Source organism: Diaporthe amygdali (genome assembly GCF_026229845.1).
Source record: "Diaporthe amygdali strain CAA958 chromosome Unknown NODE_5_length_1802954_cov_64_987939, whole genome shotgun sequence".
NCBI classification, from domain to species: domain Eukaryota; kingdom Fungi; phylum Ascomycota; class Sordariomycetes; order Diaporthales; family Diaporthaceae; genus Diaporthe; species Diaporthe amygdali.
In genome coordinates, this window is record NW_026517025.1 from 431,142 (window position 1) to 452,338 (window position 21,197).

The window sequence follows — 21,197 nt, forward strand, 5'->3', positions numbered from 1 at the left end:
TCCGGTGAAGGCAGCAATGAACATTATGTCTCCATTATTTGCAGTGTATACATTCTGTCATCTCATTCCCCAATGGTCTTGCTTTCAAACAATTCTCATTCTCAACACCGCGTAATGTAATTGGATTGCAAATGCACTGAGAGTCTGAAATATGCAGGGAAACAAATACATGGACTAATAAAATTGATGGCTATTTAGACGACAACGCTCTGCTGAGCGACAACGTTCTGCTTGGCGACACTGTTCTCCTTGGCGACACCGTTCTCCTTGGCGACACCGTTCTCCTTGGCGACACCGTTCTCCTTGGCGACACCATTCTTTGTCGGTTGTAGGTCTGGTCGCTTCCACGGCTGTTCGAATCCTGTGAAGAAGATCCACTTCAGGTCTACGTCCATGTTTGTCGTCGTATCCTGACACATGCGGGCCAGCTTCAACCACATGTCACCCCTTACTGGGAAGCACTCCTCATCTTCTTCAAAAGCCTTAGACACCTCTTCGCCATTCTTGAGCGCCCGGATGAACTTGGCCGCGTGGCCGTCATCGTGCTCCTCTCTGACTGCCGCGTACAACTCAGACCAACCCATCCCGTCGCTCGCTGGGTTTGAATACTCAGCGATGGTAGTGGCGTCGAGTGGTGCGCACCCTGACACAGCATACCAAGCGAGGTCCAGGCGACCCTTCCACTCGACAAGGCGCGCGCGGTCGGCGAGTGGGATCCAGTCCTGCCGAGCCAGCACGGTGAAGAAGATGCTGCTAGTGACGTTGTGCATATAGAAAAAGTCGATCTTTCGAGGACGGCCAGAGCGCTGTGCGGCGCCCGCGAAGAAGGCGCACACGCTGATCATCTCGGCGGTGCGACGTTCCAGCTCTGCCTCGTCGCCGTCCCGGATGCGGAACTGCGACGCGATGGAGCACATCGGCTCCAGGGCACGTCCGATGATGCCGTTGCGCATCTTGAGCCCAAAGTCGGACCACTGCGGCGCACCGCGGATCTCGTCACTGGCACGCACCTCGTGCAGCAGGGCTAGCAGCGGCTTAGGCCGGCCGCGCTGAGGGTACGAGCTGGCAGCCTCTTCCTCTGCGTTACGGAACAGCTTGCCGATGTGGCTGTCATCGTGGGCGGCAGCCTGCGCCAGCGCCTCGGCTATGATTGCTGGCTGCTCAAACTCGACGCCCAGTCCCAGGTGGATAATGGGGTGGTAGGCGCCCTCGTACATGCGTGCCAGGATCTCGTCGGCGACCGCCGTTCGCGCGAAAACGTATTCCAATACGACGGCGCGCCAGCCCTTGGCGTCAATCTCCCGCTCGAAAAAGGCGAGGAAGGTATGGTACTGCTTAATCTCTCCGATGGTTTTAAAAAGAACCTCCTTGTCTGACAGCTTCTCCAGCAAGTCTGTGTCCACCTTAGGGATGGGCCGCTGGATTGGCACGCCGTCATCGTAGCGGTCTTGCAATTCTTGCGAGTTCGCACCCATCGCGAGGATTGTGAGAAGACTGTGGACGATATGATTGTGGCCAGCTGTGTCCCTGAAGAACATGTGAAAGACTTCATGATTCTTCTGCAACAGTCTGTTGCACTCCTCTATAGAGTCCTTTGGAATGTTGGCTGTCGTCCGCACCATGCCGAGCTTGGACGAATCCAACCGGATTCGAGAGACATCCATCTTGCAAGTATGTGTAGTTGTTAAACAAATTTCAAAATGCAGCCCTTGTTGCGCGCTTTGAATTTCGTGCTCTGAATTTGCATATGAAAAGGTTTGAGACAGCAGCATTATATAGTGCCATAACTGGGCTGTGGATTATGCGACCCCATGGCACTTCATCCTGTTCACGGAGGGAATGAATGAAAGTCGGCTGATGTCGGACCCCGACGCGTCTTTCCAGTCATTCTCCGGCGGAAGCCCGAGTCTTGGTCCGAATTGTCAAAAATCATCATAAAATGTGGTCTGATCAAAAAGTCTAGCATCGTCTATTTTCCACATCATTGTTGAACCTTTCGACTTCAAAGGCCTTTACTTCTACTTTGTGCCCGCCCTTCCCTTTGTGAATGAATCTACAGCTACTTGAATCTGGGCTCTGTCAACCTTGTGTGTAGAGTTCAGAGGAAAGCCATAAAGCCCAAGCTGTTCTAATGATGCTGCTCCGCCGAGCGCGTAGCCTTTTCCCAATGTCTTCCTGATATGGTCCTTAATTTGATTTTGAGATTTACCGTTGTAAGAGCTGAAAATGGCGAACGGTTCTGCCCCAAGAACATGATGATGAACAGGCACCACGACTGTCTAATGTGATAAAAGAGTTGTTAGAAAGGAATAGACCTAGAAGTTGCAAAAGATGAACTGAGCTGCACTGTGAGCTGTTGACTTACCTGAGTACCGATGAAAGCCTCCAGAACGCTCTCAATAACAGCGGGCATGATTTTCACTCCTGCTCGCCTGATAATGTCTTTCTTCCTCCCAAGAACAAAGACAAGACCGTTCTCATCAACCACGGCTATGTCTCCAGACTTGAACCACCTCCTCTGTCTGTCGTCCTCGGAAAATGACTCTTCTGATCTGCCACCCCAATAGTGATGAATTATGCTGGGGCAAGAGACATGCAGCTCGCCGGGCTCTCCTCTGCCCACAACGCGGCCCTCTTCCGCGTCCCAAATGCGGACTCTCGCACCAGGTGCCACAGCACCAGCTGGGGAGATCTCGCCAGCATAGAAGGACAGTCTGGGTGCCGTTTCCTGTGCGCTGATAAACCTAGATGGCCACAGAAAAGCGCCCGGGCCTTCGGTCATGCCGTGGTTGACACAAATTCGGGCACGCGGAAAAAGCACCGCGCACCTCTCTAGCAAGCCACGCGTTATGGCGTCGCCGCCGACTTGGACGGTGTGAACACAACCGAGGTCTACACCTCCTGGCTGCCGCGCTTGAAGAGCATCTGCCACGTCATGTACCATCGCAGGCGTCAGGACCAAGAAGGTGGCACGCAGGTGAGATATGGCATCCAGCGCAGCATGCGCGTCGAACACTTGCCCAGTCATCACGACGGTGCCGCCCGCATTCCACGTCTGGAGCGTCTGCGCGGGCGCGATCCCGCGTGAGTTGTGAGGTTGCATCAGAGCGCGCGATGCCGCTTGACCGTCCAGCAGCCACGCCTGGGAACGCAGCGCGTGCGCCATGCCGCTGACCCTTTGGGGACAACCTTTGGGCTGGCCGGACGTGCCTGATGTGAACATGACGGAGTGAATGCGCGATGGCCTGTCTCTGCGGGCGGCTGACACCAGACTCTGGTCTCGTTCCGCGTTGGCCTGGGCTTTGCCAGCAGTGCTGCTGAGTGATAGCCAACCTGAGTTCTCCGGGCCTGAGAGACATACCCGGATTGGGGGAGCCAGCTGAAGCTCTGACATTGCGACTTCGAAGGCCTTGCCTCTGGACGCATCAGGTGCCACAACTATTTGCGGCCTGAGTGTCCGAAGCATGTATTTCAGTGACGTGAAGCCCGATATCTCGAGAAGGCCTGGGTCTATAGAGACATAGGTGATGCGTAGCAGGACACAGGCCCACAGAAGAATAGCATATTCGCCCCCGTTTGGGACGGCCATGACCATCGTGGTGTCGGGACGGGCACCGCTCTCGAGGAGCCCGGCTGCCAGCTTTAGAGCAGTGCTATGCAGCTGCCGATATGTCAACGTCAAATAATCATTTGGCATTGATGTTGAAGAATTGTGGATGTTGCCGCCGGTGGCATTGTGATTGTTCGACTCCACGCCATTGACGCCGTTCAATTTGTGTTGCTTGTCGTTGGACCAGAGTGCGTGCGCATGTTCCGCAGGGCTCTCTCTGACCCCGTTAGTCTTCTCGAAACTGCTCAGATACCCATTCTGCTTTGGACTGGAGTAATATGGGTCGGCTTTGATATCTTGTTGCCGAGGCCAAAGGCCATTGAGCTTTGGCTCTCTGATTGTTTCGACTTTGACTGTCCCAGATACAAGGCCCGCAAGATGGTGCGCAGGCTGATTCATACAGATCAATGCAGGCTCGTCAGGGTTGACTCTCAGACCCTTTTCGATGCACTCAAACACTGTTTCTTGCTCCCAAACGCCACCATCAACTTCTAGTTCATCTGTGGCGGTGCTGGCATCAGAGTGTCGTTGCGTTTCCTCGCTTGGGAATATGAGCGACCACAGATACTCCCTGATCGGGCGCACGACCAGACACGCCACCAGCGCAAGGTAAAAGATCGACGTCATGGCACTTCCGGTAACGACTTGATCCGAAGCAGAGGGTGGGACCACGTGACGTGTGACAATAGCACAGCATCCTCACCATGCGGCCCCCCGTCTGCCCCATGGCTCGCCCTTTATTGGCGCCTCCGGCAGGATTCGCCAAGGCACGGGGAACGAAACAGCTGTTCGGCCTCTCTTTGACGCCGGTGGGCCAGTATGAAGCAACAACGGACTCCGGCCACTGAGAAGAACGTCGAAGTGATTACGCATTTGCCCTTCCAGCAATGTCCGTGGACCCATAGTAGTATGAGTCGTGGCCCTTTTGCATCTAGGTGGCCGAAGGATCGCCGACGCCGCGAATGCGAGGGTGGACCTTTCTGTGGTTCTGTCAGACGTACCCCTGGAGAGCACCCACAAGTGCACAAAGGTACCCACTTAGCGGCCCCGGATTGTCACATTCTCAGCCGCAACCGTCCCGGAGCCGAGCGCTGGATGTTGGCTCCATAAAGCTAAGATATGCCAAGTACCTTGGGCTAAATCACGGCAGTGCAGCGGATCGACCAGGACTGTCACGTCATCTTATCCAGTCAAACCGCCCCCAATCGAATACATACACGGTGTGCGGTGTGCGGGCAGTCGCCTAGCTATTGAGAGAAAAGATCGTCGGTTGCGATTGAGAACGCCAAAGAACAGAAGACATGAGGGGAAAACGGTAGCATTTGAAAAGTGGCAGCAATTCCCAATAAGTTATGAAAGTCACCAAATAGCAGCAGCTCACTGTCCTTGGTAGATGGAAAGTAGTTTTGGTCCGCGAGAACAGGATCTCTTATTTAGTCTGAATTCAGTTTTTTAACTATGCCAATAGATATGGCCTTGAGCTTCTTCTTTATATTTGCCACCATGCCTTCTAGCATAAGCAAAGGAAACGGCGTCGCTGATTCGTCTCTGTCCAGTCCGCCTACCGCCCCCACGAGACCACCACCCTCGCTGGCGGCCCCGCCGTGACTGCTACTGTGATTGTTGTGAGCTGCTTGTAATAGTGCTCGTAAAGTTTCCTCTAGCCCGCTGACAAGCCGCTGTACTCGGCTTAGCTCGCTGAGCACCAGCTGAGCTGCCATGCGGCCGGAGTCCTCGCCATCCAAGCAGTAGCTGCTGACGACGCTCGGCGCCCAGCGCACCTGCTCCATGTTGCTGCTCCTGCTGGCGGTGACGCCGCCATTGTGATCGCTGCTGGCCGCGCTAGGCGCTGGACTCGCCGCGAAAATGCTGCTGCTGCTGCTGGTGCTGTTGGTGCCACTGGCACCAAGACTGCTGCCGCTGCTGAAGACTTCAGACCCCGCTGGGGGTCGGCCGTCTGGACTGGCTCTCGCGGAGGCGTCATACCACGCAAGTATCTTCAGGAGCACCAGCGATATCAGCGCAAGCAAGTAGCCGTCCCGGGCGCACGAGCAGTTCAGCATGCGGCCGATTGACTCGATGGCCCCCTGATTCTTGGTTATGACTTCCTCGATCGTGGGGCACGATGCAGAAGAGAGAGCAGATGAGGGTTTCGGGTCTCCAGCTTGACCAAATGTCGCGCAGGTGGCGGCCGACGGCTTCAGCGAGAGCCTTTTCATCAGCGCGAGTGCCGTCGAGAGGCAGTAGCAGTCTGACTTGTCGTGGTCTTGATGCCGTGAGAGGTCATTCTCGGGCTGTGGTAACGGTGCCTTGTCCTCAATTTGCATAGGGTCGACACATTGAATAGGAGTAGGAAGCGGCGTAGTGCCTCCCAGAAAGTTTGCGTTGTCAAAGGATAGGGGCATAAGAAATGGATCCGATAGGAAATCAATTGGGTCGTCAGTCATACAGTCGTTAAGCAGGGACGAGAGGTCAAATTCGTGGTGATTTGTGGGCGTCGGCAGGCCGGTGAAGGTACTGCAAGACCCCGAGCCACCAGGTGTGAAAGGATAGCCTACATGGAGGCTTGACAAAGAGGACGACGTTGAGAGCCCTGACGGTGGCACCGTGGCTGAGCCCGGTTCTGAGGTTGTCGTGGCCGGTGTGGATACTGTTGTCAACACAGGATCGAGCGCGAGATCGTTGAAAAAGGTCGTCGATGCCTGACCCGCTGAGCCGGCTGGAGTTGAGGCACGAGCAACTGTAATTGTGGCATCCTCGCCCTCGGCGGGATTGGTGTTGGGAGGTTGAGATCTTTGTCTCGTGTGGCCCGCATTCTGATTGTTCCGGACGGCACGGCCGCCACGATTGCTAGTAAGATACTCGCACTTGAGGCCCCGCCTTGTGCAGCCGGAGCATGTGGGTTTTTGCTTGTGACACTTGATCTTAGATGATGCGCATGCATTGCAGCTGTCTCGCAGCTTTGGTACCGACCCTGCAGAAGGTGGTCGAGTGTACACTTGGAAGTTGCCTGAAGCAGATGGTGGTTGTGACGGTGCCATCGCATTACACATGTATGTATGATGATGTGTTCGAGTGTCAAGTGGATCTCAATAAAGTAACGAGTAAGGTGCCTGCGAGCAGGTTCAAACTTAATTATGCCCTTGATGAGACCCCCGAACCGTCTCCAATTCTTGGCTTGAAAGTTGATCTCGGGAACTCCCTGTTGCACGAACAAGCAGAGGTATGAGTATCAGACGGTTATATGAAGGAAAGCTGTCAGCGGCACGTGGTCATATGTATTCGACTGCAACGTGCTTACTCTCGATCTTCTCAGTCAGGCAAAATTCAAAGGACTGATAACGAAGGATCAATTGACCCCGTATTATGGTGGTGCTGCAGAGTGAAGTCATTTTTGAAGGCGCCATCCGAGCACGAATGAACAGGTGTGAATTCATTCACCGTTGTACCTGCTGCGTTTCAACTCTTGATTGCACGCGAGCCTTCTGCGCAGGATTCGCAAAGGATTCTTACCCTCCCAGATATCCTGACTCAAGTGGTGTTCGTGGATGCCCGATGCATGCGAGAATCTAGGCGTCCCTTCGCCTCGGTCAGGAGGCATGCAGGCTGTGGTGGTGCCGACCGTATGATCCAGCAGTACGGGTATGGGGGTCAACATCGGCTCCGCTCTTGTTCAGGGTCCAGAGCCTAAGCCCCGCGGAAGACTGCCGACTATCCATTCCCGCTGCAGTCCCGCAACGTTGCTAGGGTATGGGTATGCGGTACCCCCCATGCGGCAGTCTGTGTCGTGGAACGTGGGATGCGGATTTCCGTAGGAATCTCGACTCGTCTTTAGCGTCCGACCCATGCTGATACGTCAGCCCGACGAGCGAGGCTGCATATGCAAGACGGAAGCGGCCCGGTCTGAGTGGACGAGACTTTTAACCAGACCCGCCAGCTGGCAGAGCTCCAATCTTTTTGAGTGATATATCACATAAGCGCCAGCCGAAGGTGGAGGTCTCAGGCCAGTCCGGTCTCGGTTTGTGGTGGCAATCAGTACTATCCAATTGGACCACCAGTATCACGCTTAGGATCGTTGGTCATTGGTTTGTCAGGTGGCCATGAGCCTGTCTGGATCGGCAGCTGGCTGCCAGCTACAAAGGTTTCATTCATCTGGATAAGGGCTCACTTTCATTCTTTTTGGTCTCTTGAGCAGGCCGACTCGGGTATTCCAGAATACTATTCAGAAAGGAATCCCGAAAAGTGTCGAAGAGATAAAGCTATAATGTGAAAATGGTTTTACACACCCCGTAGGAACAGGATTAGATGGTAACCGTTAGTGAACTGGAGCACTGAGGGATGCATGTACCGATCGGTGTCCCATCAGTACGGAGAATCTCATTCCTTCCTAGGTATATAATTCCCGTTATCCCATATACAAAGCTAGGTTCCAAAGCCAAGTACAAAGCCAATTGCAGAGCCAAGTGCAGAGCCAAGTGCAGAGCCAAGTGCAGAGCCAAGTTCAGGGCCAAGAGCAAAGCCAGGTTTATGCTACCCGCGAATAAGATTGTACCGGTAACCCCATCTCCTGGTAGCGATTACCATGCAGTCACTCGATCAACTGGAGACCACCATCCAAGATCTCGTCAACACCGCCAAAGATCTCATCCAACATTCGCGTGAGATCGACCTTGTTCTTGGCTCTGCACCACATGTGCGTGCGCGTGATGTGGACCGCGATCGACGCAAGGTTCTCGCCATTGCGACGCAGATTCAAACCTTATTAACAAGCCCTAACGACTTGATTCGGCGTTTGGCAGTACATGTGAGTTCGCACGTTTGCTCTCTTCGACCATACGGAAGGACACGCAGAATGCTAATGCCTGGATCTTCTGAGCGCCCAGAATCAGCTGCTTGCATGCTTGCAGTGGCTTGGCGAGTTCCAAGTGCTTGCTTGCATCCCGCTGGTCGGCAGTGTCGCCGCGAGAGATGTGGCTGACCTCGCGGGTGTGCCTGAGGGCCAACTACTGCGCATCGTGCGCATGACCGCCACAGCGGGCTTTCTAAAAGAGTCTCAGCCAGGCTTCTTGGCTCATACCTCTCTATCAGCGCCCTTTGTCACCAAGCTTGTCTACCTGGACGCAGCAATGTTTTTGGCGCAAACAGCTGCGCCAGCGGCCTCAATGATGACAGCCGCGACAAAGAGGTCCCAGCAAGACCATGGGGAGGAGACAGCCTTGAATCTCGCTCTCGGAACTCCAGGGACACGTGAGACGTTCCAGTCAATGAGGAGGAACAAGCCGAAGTTGCAGCGGCAATGGCTTGCTCATCTCCAGTGCCAAGCGGACCCTGATGGCTGTATTGTTGAATTGCTTGCTCAATTGGACTGGCAAAGTCTTCAGAATGCCTACGTTGTTGATGTAAGTCCAAAATACAAGGTTTCTATAAAACTATCATCCCTGGTTCTCGCTAACACTCGCGATCACCAGGTATCTGCCAAGTCATTAGCATTAGCTCAAGCATTTGCCGAGCGGTATCCGTCAGTGCACTTCATTGTGCAGGTGGACCAGCAGGCCCATCAGATGTTGGAGCAGGGGAAAGCACAGAGACGAGGTTCATCATTCGGCATCAGTGACATAGACTCGCGGATCACACTGCAAACAAGATCGCCAGGGTCTCTACAGACAGTCAAAGGGGCGGCGGCATACGTCCTCAATATGGCAAGCTGCTCGACCAAGAGCAAGCTCCGTTCGTGGATTCTGACGGAACTAGAGGCGCATCTCGCCATGCTCCGCAGCAACGACTCGGTCATGGTCCTTGTGGCGCCGCACCTAATACCGGAGGCAGGCAGCACACAGGCAGACGTCGAGGCCGCCGCTCGCGCACACAACCTGTTGCTGCTCCAATTCGCCAATGAGCAGGAGACAGAAGTGACTGAGTTGATCAGCTTGATTAGTACAGTCAGGGATGAAATGGGGGGGCTCGCCACAGTGAACAAATTTCAGCTGTTCGATGGCCGAGTAGCAGCTTTGGTTATCAAATACCAGAAGAGATAGTGTATATTGGGTCAGAAAATGTGATACTACCATTTTCAGCCCGTCCTCCTGACCACTACTTTGTGCGTTGCATCTGCATCAGGCACAATCGACAGACAGTCTTCACAAATTCACTCGGCTTTTCGGTTGAATCGTTGGCTATCACCATGTATGACATGGTGCTCTAATGACATACATAGAGCCTGCTGAAGGGGCTCAGCGACAGCCTGCGATTGGATACAAACTGCAACTGATAGGCAAGCAAGGTCAGCGACCGCTGCCTAGGATTGTCGGAGAAGCCTAGTAAGGCAGACGCGCCTATGCCTCGTAATTTCTCCTATGAAGTCATCAATTCCTGAACGTGAGATATTATCTCGTGTTGTGATTGTTGTGCACAGCCAGATTGAGGAAATATTGTTTCACCAAAGGTGGATTTTACAAGGCAACTGCGCCTATTACAATTGCGAAATTCCATTTCTACGACGATGCGACACTCTGTTATGTAAGAAATAGGCGCGTCAGCACTAAGATAAATGTATACTTCGACCCTGGAGCCTATAGCTGTAGTGCTATTGGCTCCCCTTTACGTTCTCTTCCTTCATACCCACACCGTTCTCCAGATGTTGCCCCCCTACCATTTTGGTCTTAGTGAATTGAAATGTACGGAGTCCGACCCTTGGCTTCCTGATTTCTCGCTTATATGCGCCCTCTAGGAGGTTCCACTCGGGCATTTCTGCTTTCGTCCATCCCCTGCTTCATGTTCTGTCGCCACGTTGTGCAGTCGGCAATTGCGGACTGTCACGCATACTATGTCCGCGGCCAGTAGGGATAGTAGAGATCGAATCAAACCATATGGCTTCAAATGTCCTTGAGTCTTGTTTTCCCTGAGATTCGTCAGGCCATAGCTCGTCAAGTGTTAGGAATTTCATATCACGTGTCTCGAAGAAGTTTGTAGTGGTAATTCACGATGGCTTCACAAGTGTCAGAAAAACGAGATAGTACCCTGGATGACAGTGGTTCTGCCAACGCTGCAGTGTCAACCAACGCGTCCAGTGATATCGAGAAAGTTGCTGCAAATACAGAAGATGCAAACTCTGATGGTAAAGGCGCAAATGGAGTCGAGCTTGAGTGGGACGGGCCCAACGACCCGAGAAACCCCCTGAACTGGCCCATTCACAAGAGAGCCATGCAAATAATCTGTGTTGCACTAATGACGCTTTTGAGGTTGGTAGCCCATGTTTGTTCACTATTCCCGCCCCTAAAAAGAAAAAAAACGAAGAAAAACAAGAGGGGAAAGAGAACGAAAAGACAAGCATTTTCATATCTGGTCTATCGACCGGCAGCTACAGCAAGAAAACAATAGCCGAACTAACCTCTGGCTAGTAACCTCGCTGCAACCATGTTTGCCCCAGGCGCACTACAGCTTGAGACAGACTTCAATTTCAACAGCGACGCCATCTCGAGTCTCACAGTGTCCATCTATCTCATAGGATACTCCCTGGGGCCATCTTTATGGGCTCCTCTGTCGGAGACGTACGGCCGACTGCCTATCTACACCGCCTCTTCAGCTGTTTACTGTGGCTTCATGATAGGGTGCGCCTTCTCAACCAACCTCGGGATGTTCATCGCCTTTCGCATCCTGACCGGAGCCGCGGGGTCATGTCCCATGGCCCTTTGCGGCGGCACACTGGCCGACGTGTTCGAGGAAAAGGACCGCAACAAGTGGATGGGCCTCTTCGTACTCGGCCCCCTCGCCGGGCCTGTGATTGGGCCCATCGCTGGTGGCTTCATTGCTCAGGAAGTCGGTTGGCGCTGGGTCTTTCGAGTGATTCTAATTGCTGTGAGGAATTTTCATCGCTCCGAAGCAGATTCGACCAAACTAAATATGGCTAACTTTCTCATAGTATGCTGTGTTGGCCATCTTGTGTCTCTTGTTTTTGCGCGAGACATACGGCCCGGTGCTTACCAAACAGCGCAAGAACACTGATACCAGCACTAATGTCAGTACTACTGGCCAGTCCAAATCTTTGAAGGATGTGCTAAAACCACTGGCCATCGTTATTCGCTCTCCTATGGTCATCCTTCTGTCGCTCTACGCCGCGTTCACCTTCGGGCTGCAGTTCATCCTGTTCACGACATTTCCTGAAGTTTTCATGGGCCAGTACGCCTGGGGCGTAGGCGTTTCGGGCCTGGCCTACCTCGGTGTCGGCTTTGGAATGTTCTCTGCCGTATTAATGCACGATCGCCTTGCCAATTGGATTGCCAAGTCTCGCGCTGACAAGAACGGCTCCAATGTCCCTGAGGACCGTCTTCCGCTGATGGCGTATCTTTCATGGACACTGCCGGCGGGCATGTTCTGGTACGGCTGGAGCACCTACTACCGTGTCCACTGGATTGTTCCCATCCTGGGTACCGTGCTGGTCGGTATGGGCTCAGTATTTATCATGGTGAGTCTCATGTGATAATACCCTAGTTCTCTCATCGCTGATTGTAATGCCATAGATGCCACAAATGGTTTACCTCGTACAGGTGTTCGGGGCTGAGGCTGGTGCGTCCGCATTGGCCGTGAACATGATCGTCCGGTATATCGCTGGCGCGTTTCTTCCACTTGCAGGTCCTCCTATGTATGCAAGGCTCGGCTGTAAGCACTCCCTTGGAATTAATTTAGGGCTAATACGGGACACTCAAACCTGCTTCAAATTTACCACCAAGTCCCCAGATGCGTCAAAAATTGTTCAACCAGACAGCTGCTGACACGAATGTTCTACCAGATGGCTGGGGAAACAGTCTCTTGGGGTTTCTAGGTATTGCCTTCATGCCACTGCCATGGATCCTTTCTGTGTACGGCCAGAGAATTCGTACACGAGGCCAAGGTCAAGTTTGACTCGCGAAACTTTGAACATCCACTGCGCAGTCTGTCATGTCTGCCACACATGCACTCACGCAGAATGCCCGAGGTCAATAATTAAAATAGAGTTGAGCAGTTTCACATAGATCGCAGTTAAAATCCCAGTCAAATATTCTTGCTCGGAGAGCATGCTTCAAATGTAATATGTCTATGATCATAGCTGTGCGACAATCATTGTCAACCAAAAAGTCAGTGCCGTAGCTTCAGTTCGAATCTCGACAAAATCCGGAACCAATTAAGAGAAAAGAAAGACGAGAGATCTTCGTATTTGCGTATTGGAAGCTATGATTTTCATCAAAGGGGGCAAAGGTAAAGCCCTAGATCTACTCCCTTCGTCGGACCTCACCAAGTCGCTCAAAATGGAGATCCGAAGCTCATCGTAGATACATGTGGAGTGCCTCTAACCAACTCGATACATGGACGTCGACTTGAATTCTTAGTCAATACTTATTCTATATCATATTGCAATTCATCCACGTGTGTCTACTTCATTAATTATATACCGGTGAGAACTCCTTGGCGGCAAAGACCACCATTGTTGAACTTGCGTTTGTGTCTCAGTTCAGTTTCCACCGAGTTTTACGTCTTAGCCCTCCAGAGTTGAGAATTTCCGCTCTCTTTCGAGACTCCATCCATACTGTTCAAATACATCCAAACATGGCGCTGTGAATTTACACAGAAGTAACCGCCCCTTCGACTGCACTCTTGTCGCTTGAGTCCCCCTTCGACTGGTCAGCATTTCCACCTGGAGGCGTCAGTCTGCCGGGGAACTTTGGGATGAGAGCCCAGAGAAAGGTGACGCCGAAGGCAGCGATCGCAAGAGCCCAACTTGCGTGCAGACCATCAAGATACGCCTTCTTCACGCCGATGAGCACGTCGCCCTTGTACGCGTCCTTGATGCCGGCCGCACCAACGGCAAGGACTGCCTCAGGGCTGACGTCAGGCACGTAGTGAGCCAGTCTCTTCAGCAGGATGTTGTTGGTGATAGCGTCTGATACAGCGACGCCCCAGCCACCGGCGAGTAGCATAAAGACTGCGAGGTGTCAGATAAAGAGACATGATTATGCGAACTTGCTACTACTCACATGAAACGGTGGAGACGGCAATGGACACGTCCTCCGCAGGGCTGGTCACGGTAGCCACCAGGTTAGGAGTCTGGACACCCAGACCGCAGCCAATACCGTACAGAATCTGGTACCCAATGATGGGACCGATTCCGACGTTGAGGTCAAAGGTATAGATCAGGCCAACACCGACAGTAGCGAAGATACCTGAAGCAAGAATGAAAGGCTGGAAGAATCCCAGCTTGCCCATAACACCCGAGGCAACACCAGTAGAAAGCGCTGTGGTGATGTAATTAGTCTAGACTCCCACGACTGTGACACGGAGTGTCAGAGCTCATTGCGAAGAACATACCTGTCGCTAGAATTGACGGAATCATCTTGATACCACTCTGAATAGCCGAGTCACCCTGGATCGCTTGGAAATAGATAGGCAGATTGTACTGCAATGCGATGTTACCAGCGTTGAGGCTACGCTGGGCGTTAGCAAATCCACAATTCGAGCTAGAGCCAGTGTAGTCCCTTTAGAAGGAGAAGGTGACTCACAAGAAAATGAAACCGGAACAAGCACCGATCGACCTCCTTCGTAGGATACGGTATACGATAAGGGCACGGTCACCTTGGTACCACTCATTGACGAAGAAGAGGGCCATTAGAACGACACACCCAACCAACAGACCGATTTCTGTGGATGAGTTCCACGGCTTCGCAACACCTCCCCACTGAACGGCCAGGAAGAAGCAGAGCACGCCCGAAAACATCAAGACAGAGCCGATAGGGTCGAAACTCATGAGAATCTCCCTGATGTGAGTGCCTTGGCTCAACTTAGCACGGGCTGGGGTGCGGAAGAAGATGAGCATGCAGAAGATGCTGACGCCGCCGATGGGCAGGTTGATGTAGAAGCACCAACGCCAGGTCACTTCGGAAGTGAAGGCACCTCCAAGTAAGGGACCCGCTATACTGGCCACCGTGAACACGGACCCCATCAAGCCGACCACAATAGGCTGCACGTGGAGCGGGACAATGAAGGCGGTGATGGTGTAGCCGCCATTAGCCACGCCGGCGGCTCCAAGGCCCTGGATGGCTCGGCCGACGATGAGGGCGATGCTGTTTGGCGAGAGCGCACAGATCAAGCTGCCGACTTCGAAAATGAAAATGGCCAGCACGTAAACAACTCGCAGGGAGAAGTACTTGTAGGCCTTACCCCACGCCGAAATAAAGGCAGCTAACGTGATGAAGAATGCACTGATGAGGATATGCAGGTTAGCGCATGGTTCACTTGATCACACAAATCGACTCCTACTGTGGATGCGGCTCCAGGTATAATTGTAGGAGTTCAAATCCGAAAGGGTTCCTGATCGCTTACCTGCCGTACCAACCCACATCCGCCATGCTGTTGAACTCGGTTGTAATCTGAGGAATAGCGGTTCCAATGATACTCTGCAGGCAGCGTCAGGGAGTTAATTAAGCTAGACGTATTGATTTCAAACGTACCATATCCAATGCAATCTGTGATAAAAAAGGTCAGCGCATGAATCAGCTTCGCATTGGACGGGTGAAGTACCAGAAAGGTTGCAAGCATGAGGCTGACCACAACCACGACACGGATAAAGATTGATGGGTATGTGATCTTCTCATCTGAGCTTTCTCCATCTCGCGACTGTTTCTCGACCGAATTGTTATTGTTTTCCTTCTCCATCTTAGCCGCATCAGGAGACGGCGCGAGGTCGCGGGAGCCCTCCATATTGCGTGGGCCGCTGGTGAAAAACAGCTGAAGCAATTTTCGGTCTCGCAGGACTTGGGGTATCGTTTGCACCGTTTTCGAGAAAGCTTTGGATTTTAAATACAGCGACGAATGTCGACAAGATGAAATCAAAGAAAGATTTTGACACGATAATACCAAGCAACAGCAACGGACAAACTTTGGTGATTCGTCTGCAGGCCCAGTGAAATATGAATACTGCCGTCAGCGCTTGCCCCTGTCAACACTCTGCACGGCATTCTGTTGGCAAACGGGGACCTGAAATGCGTGATGTCTGACAAGGTATCCAGTACCCAGTAAGCAGTCTCCGAGGCGCAGGACAAGCGGTTTGTCGGCCTAGCGCACGGCGGGATCCGGTTAAGACAAGCAATTTCGGACGTCTCATCGCATCTAGGCATGCAAGTGCGGGTCTTTTGGTGCTGTTTTGGTGTGGGGGATCCACAACGACTGGCCAGCCTATACCCGCAATCTCTGAGAAGTTGACCAAAGAAATGCCGTTGCGAATAGCAGGCATGTTGGGAAGGATTGCAACCCCCAGTCGGCCATTGAAAGTACCCATGTCTGTATGGAGTTAAGGGACTTAAGGGGATTAAAGACAAATTCTGGACTTAGCCGCAGTCCCCGCTGCGCATTGCCCTATACGCACGGTTTTCATCGCCAGGCTAGGCAAGTCTTTATGATGACAGCGAATCAAATTGCACTTCCAGACCAGCGATTTGTCCGTGGGCTGGATCTGTCCGAGTGCGACCCTATTCATCCGACCCGGAGAAGAGCCTCACTGCCGCAGACGTGGCGTTTTGATCAAGAGATCTACCCGCACGCGTTTCCCGAAGGATTCAGATCCATAGCTGGAAGTTCAGCATCCGTGCCTCTAGCCAGAAGCATCGTGTCATAATTTGCCCGCTATCGCTGCCGGACGCGAAGCTTTGCAGCTCGTGCTTCCATTTACGGTCGGCCTCAAATTTCAGTCTGCTGAGAAGAATTTCTCATTTCCTACACCACTTACCCCAGCGCTCGGAAGTGCAATCCTCTCTTATACTAGGAGGGATTGCACTCGTTGATACAAGTCGAAGTCACTACTTGAACTGCATCACCAACAGACAGGAGGGAATCATCACAGCATGCGATTGCTCACCTGTGAATGCGCCGGTGACATGCCCCGTAAAAAAGCTCCATCCGTGGCGTCTCTGAATTCTGCAGCACCGTGACGAATCGGAACAGTCTCATCGGAGGTTTGACTGGAACTGGTGTGGTCTCCAAGAATGCGATTTCAGCTCTGCATCAATTCAGAAAAACAGTGTGCAACTGCGCAAAGATGCCGTAGCTTCCACCCCATCTTCAATACGTGACGAAGTCGGATTCCCCGTGGGTCAAGCTTCGGGTCCGGACAAATGTCGACCAGGCAAGACCCTTGTTGAACTCAGTCTGATGGGGCACGTTGGCGCCGGGTAGAATTAGCCGATAACTTAGAAGCCAAGACTAAGCCTTATCATCAACGTAATTCCACTCTACTGGCGGTGCCTCGGCCCGAGCCGTTTGGGCTCGCCGGTACTAGACATTAAAGCTTGGGAGGAACTCTGGTCAACGAGGACGCAGAGTCTGCGGGACGCTCCCTTCCATTTGTCATCCGTCTGTTGCGCTGGCTGGGTAGGACCACAATCAAAGACCTCCGGGTGATTCAGGCAAAGAGCGGAAGACGAACTGAACCAAGGTAAATGGATGCTGCTGACAATCAAGTTGCAGTATTGTGTGCCTTTAGGTTTCTCACTCCTCATGCAAAAGGCAAGTAGAAGACGAATGATCAGGTGGCGGGACCAACGAAGCGACAGCATCTAGAGGTGTGAATGATGCACATCACAGACTTTGCTAAAATGTTTGGGTTAGAAGTATCGGCTAACGTTGCGAAACAAAATATAGACAAAACTCTGATCAGTCTATCCCGTCGTTGGAGGAGACTGAGTCGATCTTTTGTTTCTATCGAGGTGAAAACAGGATCATTCTACATAATCATTTTGCGCTACACCTATCGACGCAGTTAAGAAGTTGACTCTGTCTACAAAATCTCCATGATGAATACATATCATCGTTTATTAAATCTTGGTAAGCTGAATAGAGCAACTCGACTGAATTACAGGGTCATTTTTGGAACAGATATAAGACATCCCTTATATAAGCCTTAATGACAGCAACGTAAAAATGGACCTTAGAATAAAGTGTACTCCCCGAGTGATAGATAATTGCTCGCTATATATAGTCTTTCTTATTATGTATCCTCATCTTGGAAGACTGGTCAGAATAAGACGGATTTGACCAAATTTGTGGTAGTGAATAGGGGGTGTCAGTCACGTGGGTTCGTACTACGTCTTTAAATTGGGTGCCCTGGGGTCCTTCTGCCCTCAGAACTACAACTAAGCTCACATAGAATACAAATTATCGCATAATCGCCAGACCCAGTCCTTCCTGCCACAAAATTCGGTGCCATGAACCCAAATTTGACTCAAAAGCTATCGTTGAGATCAAAGGGCTCTACAAGTGAGGAAGACAGTCGTCTGAGTTCAACAAGACGATTACATCAATCTGCGGGTATAGTGATAGTTATTTATTGGTGTACTTCCTTTGGGTGAGTCCCCGATGCAAAGATACGGCCAATATCCATGGATCATCTCTTTTGCACGTCAAGACAGCGACGTGATATCTGCAAACTAGCCAGTCATGCCACGAATCCCCGAGTGTCCCAAAACCCACTTGGAGATCAATATAGGTACACCCTTTGCCTGCTACTATTTAGAATCCTGGGGCGGAAACTTCGAAACACCCTTGGCATCTGTTCCCCACCCGCCGACCCCATGTGCAGCCTCATACCCAGCAAACCCGCTTGCAGGGCCGGCGTTGAGCTTGCCGGCCGCCTGGTTGCCCGCCACGCCATCCCTATCCTTGGCCCAGTCCTTGAGCCTGTCCATAGACATACCCGTGTACTTCTTCAGGTCTTCTTCGGGGATCGGTTTGCCTCTTTTGGCGTCCTGATAGCGCTGGTAGAGGGACCTCTTGCCTTGGTCTGCATTCTCGGAGTCTTGTGAGGTCATGTTGGCTTGTGGGTTTGAGCTTCTGAAGTTGAAACTGCGAGTTTCAAAGCGGAAGATAGATATTCGCAATGACTGAAATGTGTTTTCTTTGGTTGGGGTGGCTGGGGAGACCGGAGGTGGTATGAGAAAGAGAATTGTCCAGGCAAGGTGCTGAGAACGAGCAGCTCAAAGCGGCATCTTGTATGATGTAGGATTCTTTCTTTACGCCCTTCATGGTCAGCTTCCAAAATTGATTCGTCGGCGACACGAGCGGTTCTGTGAGGCTCAGCAAAGCATCACCTGACCATGTGGGCATGTTAGCCTGGGGCCGTGTTCGACCGCTCCTGTCGATCCATTGATGTAAGGGGCGTAGCAGAGACACGGGTTCAGGTGGTATACAGCCAATGACGAGATGTTCTGGAGATCAGAATCTTTGGTACGGTTCGGCCGCGGATTACAGCCAATCGGCTTCCTGTTGTTCGCTACCAAGCGATCAGAAGGATTTGGGTCGTACCGTCATTGCTGTTCAAGCCAATTAGTCAGTCGACTGTAAATCCCCGCAACAGAGATTCTTTGGACCCTAAAACGTGCCTAGCTCCGTTACATTGAATATTGAACAGGAGTAAGGACAGACAAAAACAGCCGGTGATTGGTCCAACTGTAACCAACAGCCAGCATGGCGATGAATAGTTTGGGTCCATCGAGGGCTGTTTTATTCATGATAGCCATCCCTTCGTGTTGGTTAGCATCGTCGACAGAACTGGCCATCATCAGATCGCCCAAATGAAACGCCTGAATCATCTGCCAGCACCTTGTCGCGTGGACCGGTCCCATTCCTTCTATTTCAAACTCTCATATGAACGATGAATCTAGCAGAAACCTATTTTTCGGGCAACAAGCTTTGTGGGACGTCTGAAAGATGTGATCGACTTGGCAAAAGCTTAGCATGCTCTATTTGTGGTCATGTCTCGATCGCCGGTGTGCTGAACAACCCCTTCGTACACGGCTAGACTGTCGAAATTCCGTGGTATAGTGCTCTTGATAACCGTTTGCTGGCTGCACCGACTAAACTAGCCTGATGGCCTGATACCGTGTCGTCTTTCCCTCGTCATCTCTACCAGAAGTATTGGGACGCCTAAATGCATTCGGGGCGTTGTTGCTCTTATCGATCGTACAACATCCTGGGGGACACAGGTGTAGCAAAGAGGCTATTCTTATGCTTGTCTAAGTCATGCAAGTGTCGCAAAGAATCCCATTACTGTACAGAGCTCTACAAGAACGCACGTAAGGGGTTTTCATGACGGATGAAGAGAGACAGGCCGATTTGATAAGTTGGGAGCTAAATTAGGGCACCGATATGCCATGCGCGACACGTAGATGAGGCATTGTGATGTCTGCCGATGTTGGCTGTGGACTTTTAGAGGATATTTCTTGGTTGTGGATTTGGAAGGATCAGGACCAAAAGAAAAAAGGAAAAAAGACGAAACAACAAGAACAAAAAGAAGAAATAATTAGAACCTATTGAAAGGTTATGCTTACTACTGCATATGCGGGGACTACCTGGGCGAGTGAGTTGGAAATGCTCCGGTGCCTGCCAGCACAGACTTCCGCCTCAGTCATTGAAGTCAACATGCTGTTGATAAACAGTGTATTATGCAGATGGTGACTCTAATTAAGATAAAATATCAATGATTTCTAAGAATCAACCATAGATGCATTCAGAAGTGAACCTATGCATAAACGCGGGTGTAGCTTACCGCCAGGCAATTACCTATTTCATACTTTTCAGTCCATCTCAACAGGGGCAACCGGGTGACTACTCCGTCCAGACAACTCGTGCGGCGTCGTCTGATGTCCGCCATATCCATTCCATGTAGTCTCCCCGACTGTTGCATGTTTGTACTCTCCAGGCGCTGTTGTCGCGGCTTGATTCACGTTGCTCTTTGCCTTCTTGCGGTGCCGGATAGCCAGCCAGGCGCCAGCGAGGGCGATGATGGCTGCGACGCCGACGCCGACGCCGATCCCGGCCTGAGCACCGGTTGACAAGCCACCACCTCCACCACTATCGCTCGTGCTGGACGTGGTCGCAGCCGCATCGGTCGCAGAGGAACTTGTCGGGGATGAGCTGGTTGAAGAGGGTGCTGTCGATGAGGTAGAGCTGCTGCCGTCTGCTGATGAGATGTTGAAGTAAACGCTGTAGTCATCGGGGTTCGTGGAGCCTGTTTGGTATAGACTCATGAAGAACATGTTCGACACAGAAAGGTCCTTTCGCGTGGTCACAGTCCAAGGAGTATCGTCCACCTGCCAGTCTATTGCTCCTGTGAACGAGAAGAACAACAAACATGTCAGTATCACCGTTGCGTACTTGAACTTGAACTCCTGAGAGTCTTGGGAACGCGAACACTCACGAGCAACATACTCCAAGTCTCCTATGACTGCTGCATTTATGTCGTCGGAGGTATCTGACGCAGTTGCCAGGCTGGCATTGACTTGCCACAACACCACTGTCGAGGAGCTATTCGACGTTGTCCCGGACCATTTGACCGTCACCAGTGTCTGTTCCCTGAACACAGTATTTGTGCTAAATGCTCCTCCGCCACTTAAGCTGGATGGAGGGTTGATGAAGCTCATCTCCGCCATGGCTAAAGGTGCCAGGAGGGCTATGATTAAAGTTCGCCAGTTCATTGTGGGTCCGGAAAAGCCCTCAATGACTGAGACTGTTTGTCGCAAGCGCTGCAAAGTATGATAGTTGAGCAAGAATTGTGAGGACAGCAGGAGAA

General features: G+C 51.9%; 8 protein-coding genes across 8 annotated transcripts; 2 read left to right on the forward strand and 6 right to left on the reverse strand.

Annotated features, from left to right (window-relative positions):
- Window positions 1-194: 194 nt before the first annotated feature.
- On the reverse strand, window positions 195-1,664 carry J7T55_015276 (Oxidoreductase AflY; the record flags this gene model as incomplete). Its single annotated transcript, XM_053139496.1, has 1 exon — window positions 195-1,664. The coding sequence occupies one exon, from the start codon at window positions 1,662-1,664 to the stop codon at window positions 195-197; it is 1,470 nt and encodes a 489-aa protein (XP_052997004.1).
- Window positions 1,665-2,018: 354 nt separating this feature from the next.
- Window positions 2,019-4,237, reverse strand: J7T55_015277 (uncharacterized protein; the record flags this gene model as incomplete). The annotated part of the gene is made up of 2 exons (XM_053139497.1): window positions 2,019-2,279; window positions 2,366-4,237. 2 exons carry the CDS (start codon window positions 4,235-4,237, stop codon window positions 2,019-2,021), a joined length of 2,133 nt encoding a protein of 710 aa, XP_052997005.1.
- An 806-nt stretch (window positions 4,238-5,043) lies between these two features.
- Window positions 5,044-6,651, reverse strand: J7T55_015278 (uncharacterized protein; the record flags this gene model as incomplete). The annotated part of the gene is made up of 1 exon (XM_053139498.1): window positions 5,044-6,651. The coding sequence occupies one exon, from the start codon at window positions 6,649-6,651 to the stop codon at window positions 5,044-5,046; it is 1,608 nt and encodes a 535-aa protein (XP_052997006.1).
- A 1,541-nt stretch (window positions 6,652-8,192) lies between these two features.
- J7T55_015279 (uncharacterized protein) lies at window positions 8,193-9,928 on the forward strand (the record flags this gene model as incomplete). Its single annotated transcript, XM_053139500.1, has 4 exons — window positions 8,193-8,414; window positions 8,494-9,009; window positions 9,079-9,544; window positions 9,825-9,928. The coding sequence occupies 4 exons, from the start codon at window positions 8,193-8,195 to the stop codon at window positions 9,926-9,928; spliced, it is 1,308 nt and encodes a 435-aa protein (XP_052997007.1).
- A 663-nt stretch (window positions 9,929-10,591) lies between these two features.
- J7T55_015280 (uncharacterized protein) lies at window positions 10,592-12,508 on the forward strand (the record flags this gene model as incomplete). The annotated part of the gene is made up of 5 exons (XM_053139501.1): window positions 10,592-10,848; window positions 11,008-11,425; window positions 11,529-12,071; window positions 12,127-12,265; window positions 12,396-12,508. The coding sequence occupies 5 exons, from the start codon at window positions 10,592-10,594 to the stop codon at window positions 12,506-12,508; spliced, it is 1,470 nt and encodes a 489-aa protein (XP_052997008.1).
- A 695-nt stretch (window positions 12,509-13,203) lies between these two features.
- On the reverse strand, window positions 13,204-15,337 carry J7T55_015281 (HC-toxin efflux carrier TOXA; the record flags this gene model as incomplete). The annotated part of the gene is made up of 7 exons (XM_053139502.1): window positions 13,204-13,565; window positions 13,618-13,875; window positions 13,949-14,064; window positions 14,140-14,838; window positions 14,960-15,033; window positions 15,088-15,102; window positions 15,158-15,337. The coding sequence occupies 7 exons, from the start codon at window positions 15,335-15,337 to the stop codon at window positions 13,204-13,206; spliced, it is 1,704 nt and encodes a 567-aa protein (XP_052997009.1).
- Window positions 15,338-18,135: 2,798 nt separating this feature from the next.
- J7T55_015282 (uncharacterized protein) lies at window positions 18,136-18,438 on the reverse strand (the record flags this gene model as incomplete). The annotated part of the gene is made up of 1 exon (XM_053139503.1): window positions 18,136-18,438. One exon carries the CDS (start codon window positions 18,436-18,438, stop codon window positions 18,136-18,138), a length of 303 nt encoding a protein of 100 aa, XP_052997010.1.
- Window positions 18,439-20,202: 1,764 nt separating this feature from the next.
- J7T55_015283 (uncharacterized protein) lies at window positions 20,203-21,102 on the reverse strand (the record flags this gene model as incomplete). Its single annotated transcript, XM_053139504.1, has 1 exon — window positions 20,203-21,102. The coding sequence occupies one exon, from the start codon at window positions 21,100-21,102 to the stop codon at window positions 20,203-20,205; it is 900 nt and encodes a 299-aa protein (XP_052997011.1).
- Window positions 21,103-21,197: the final 95 nt, after the last annotated feature.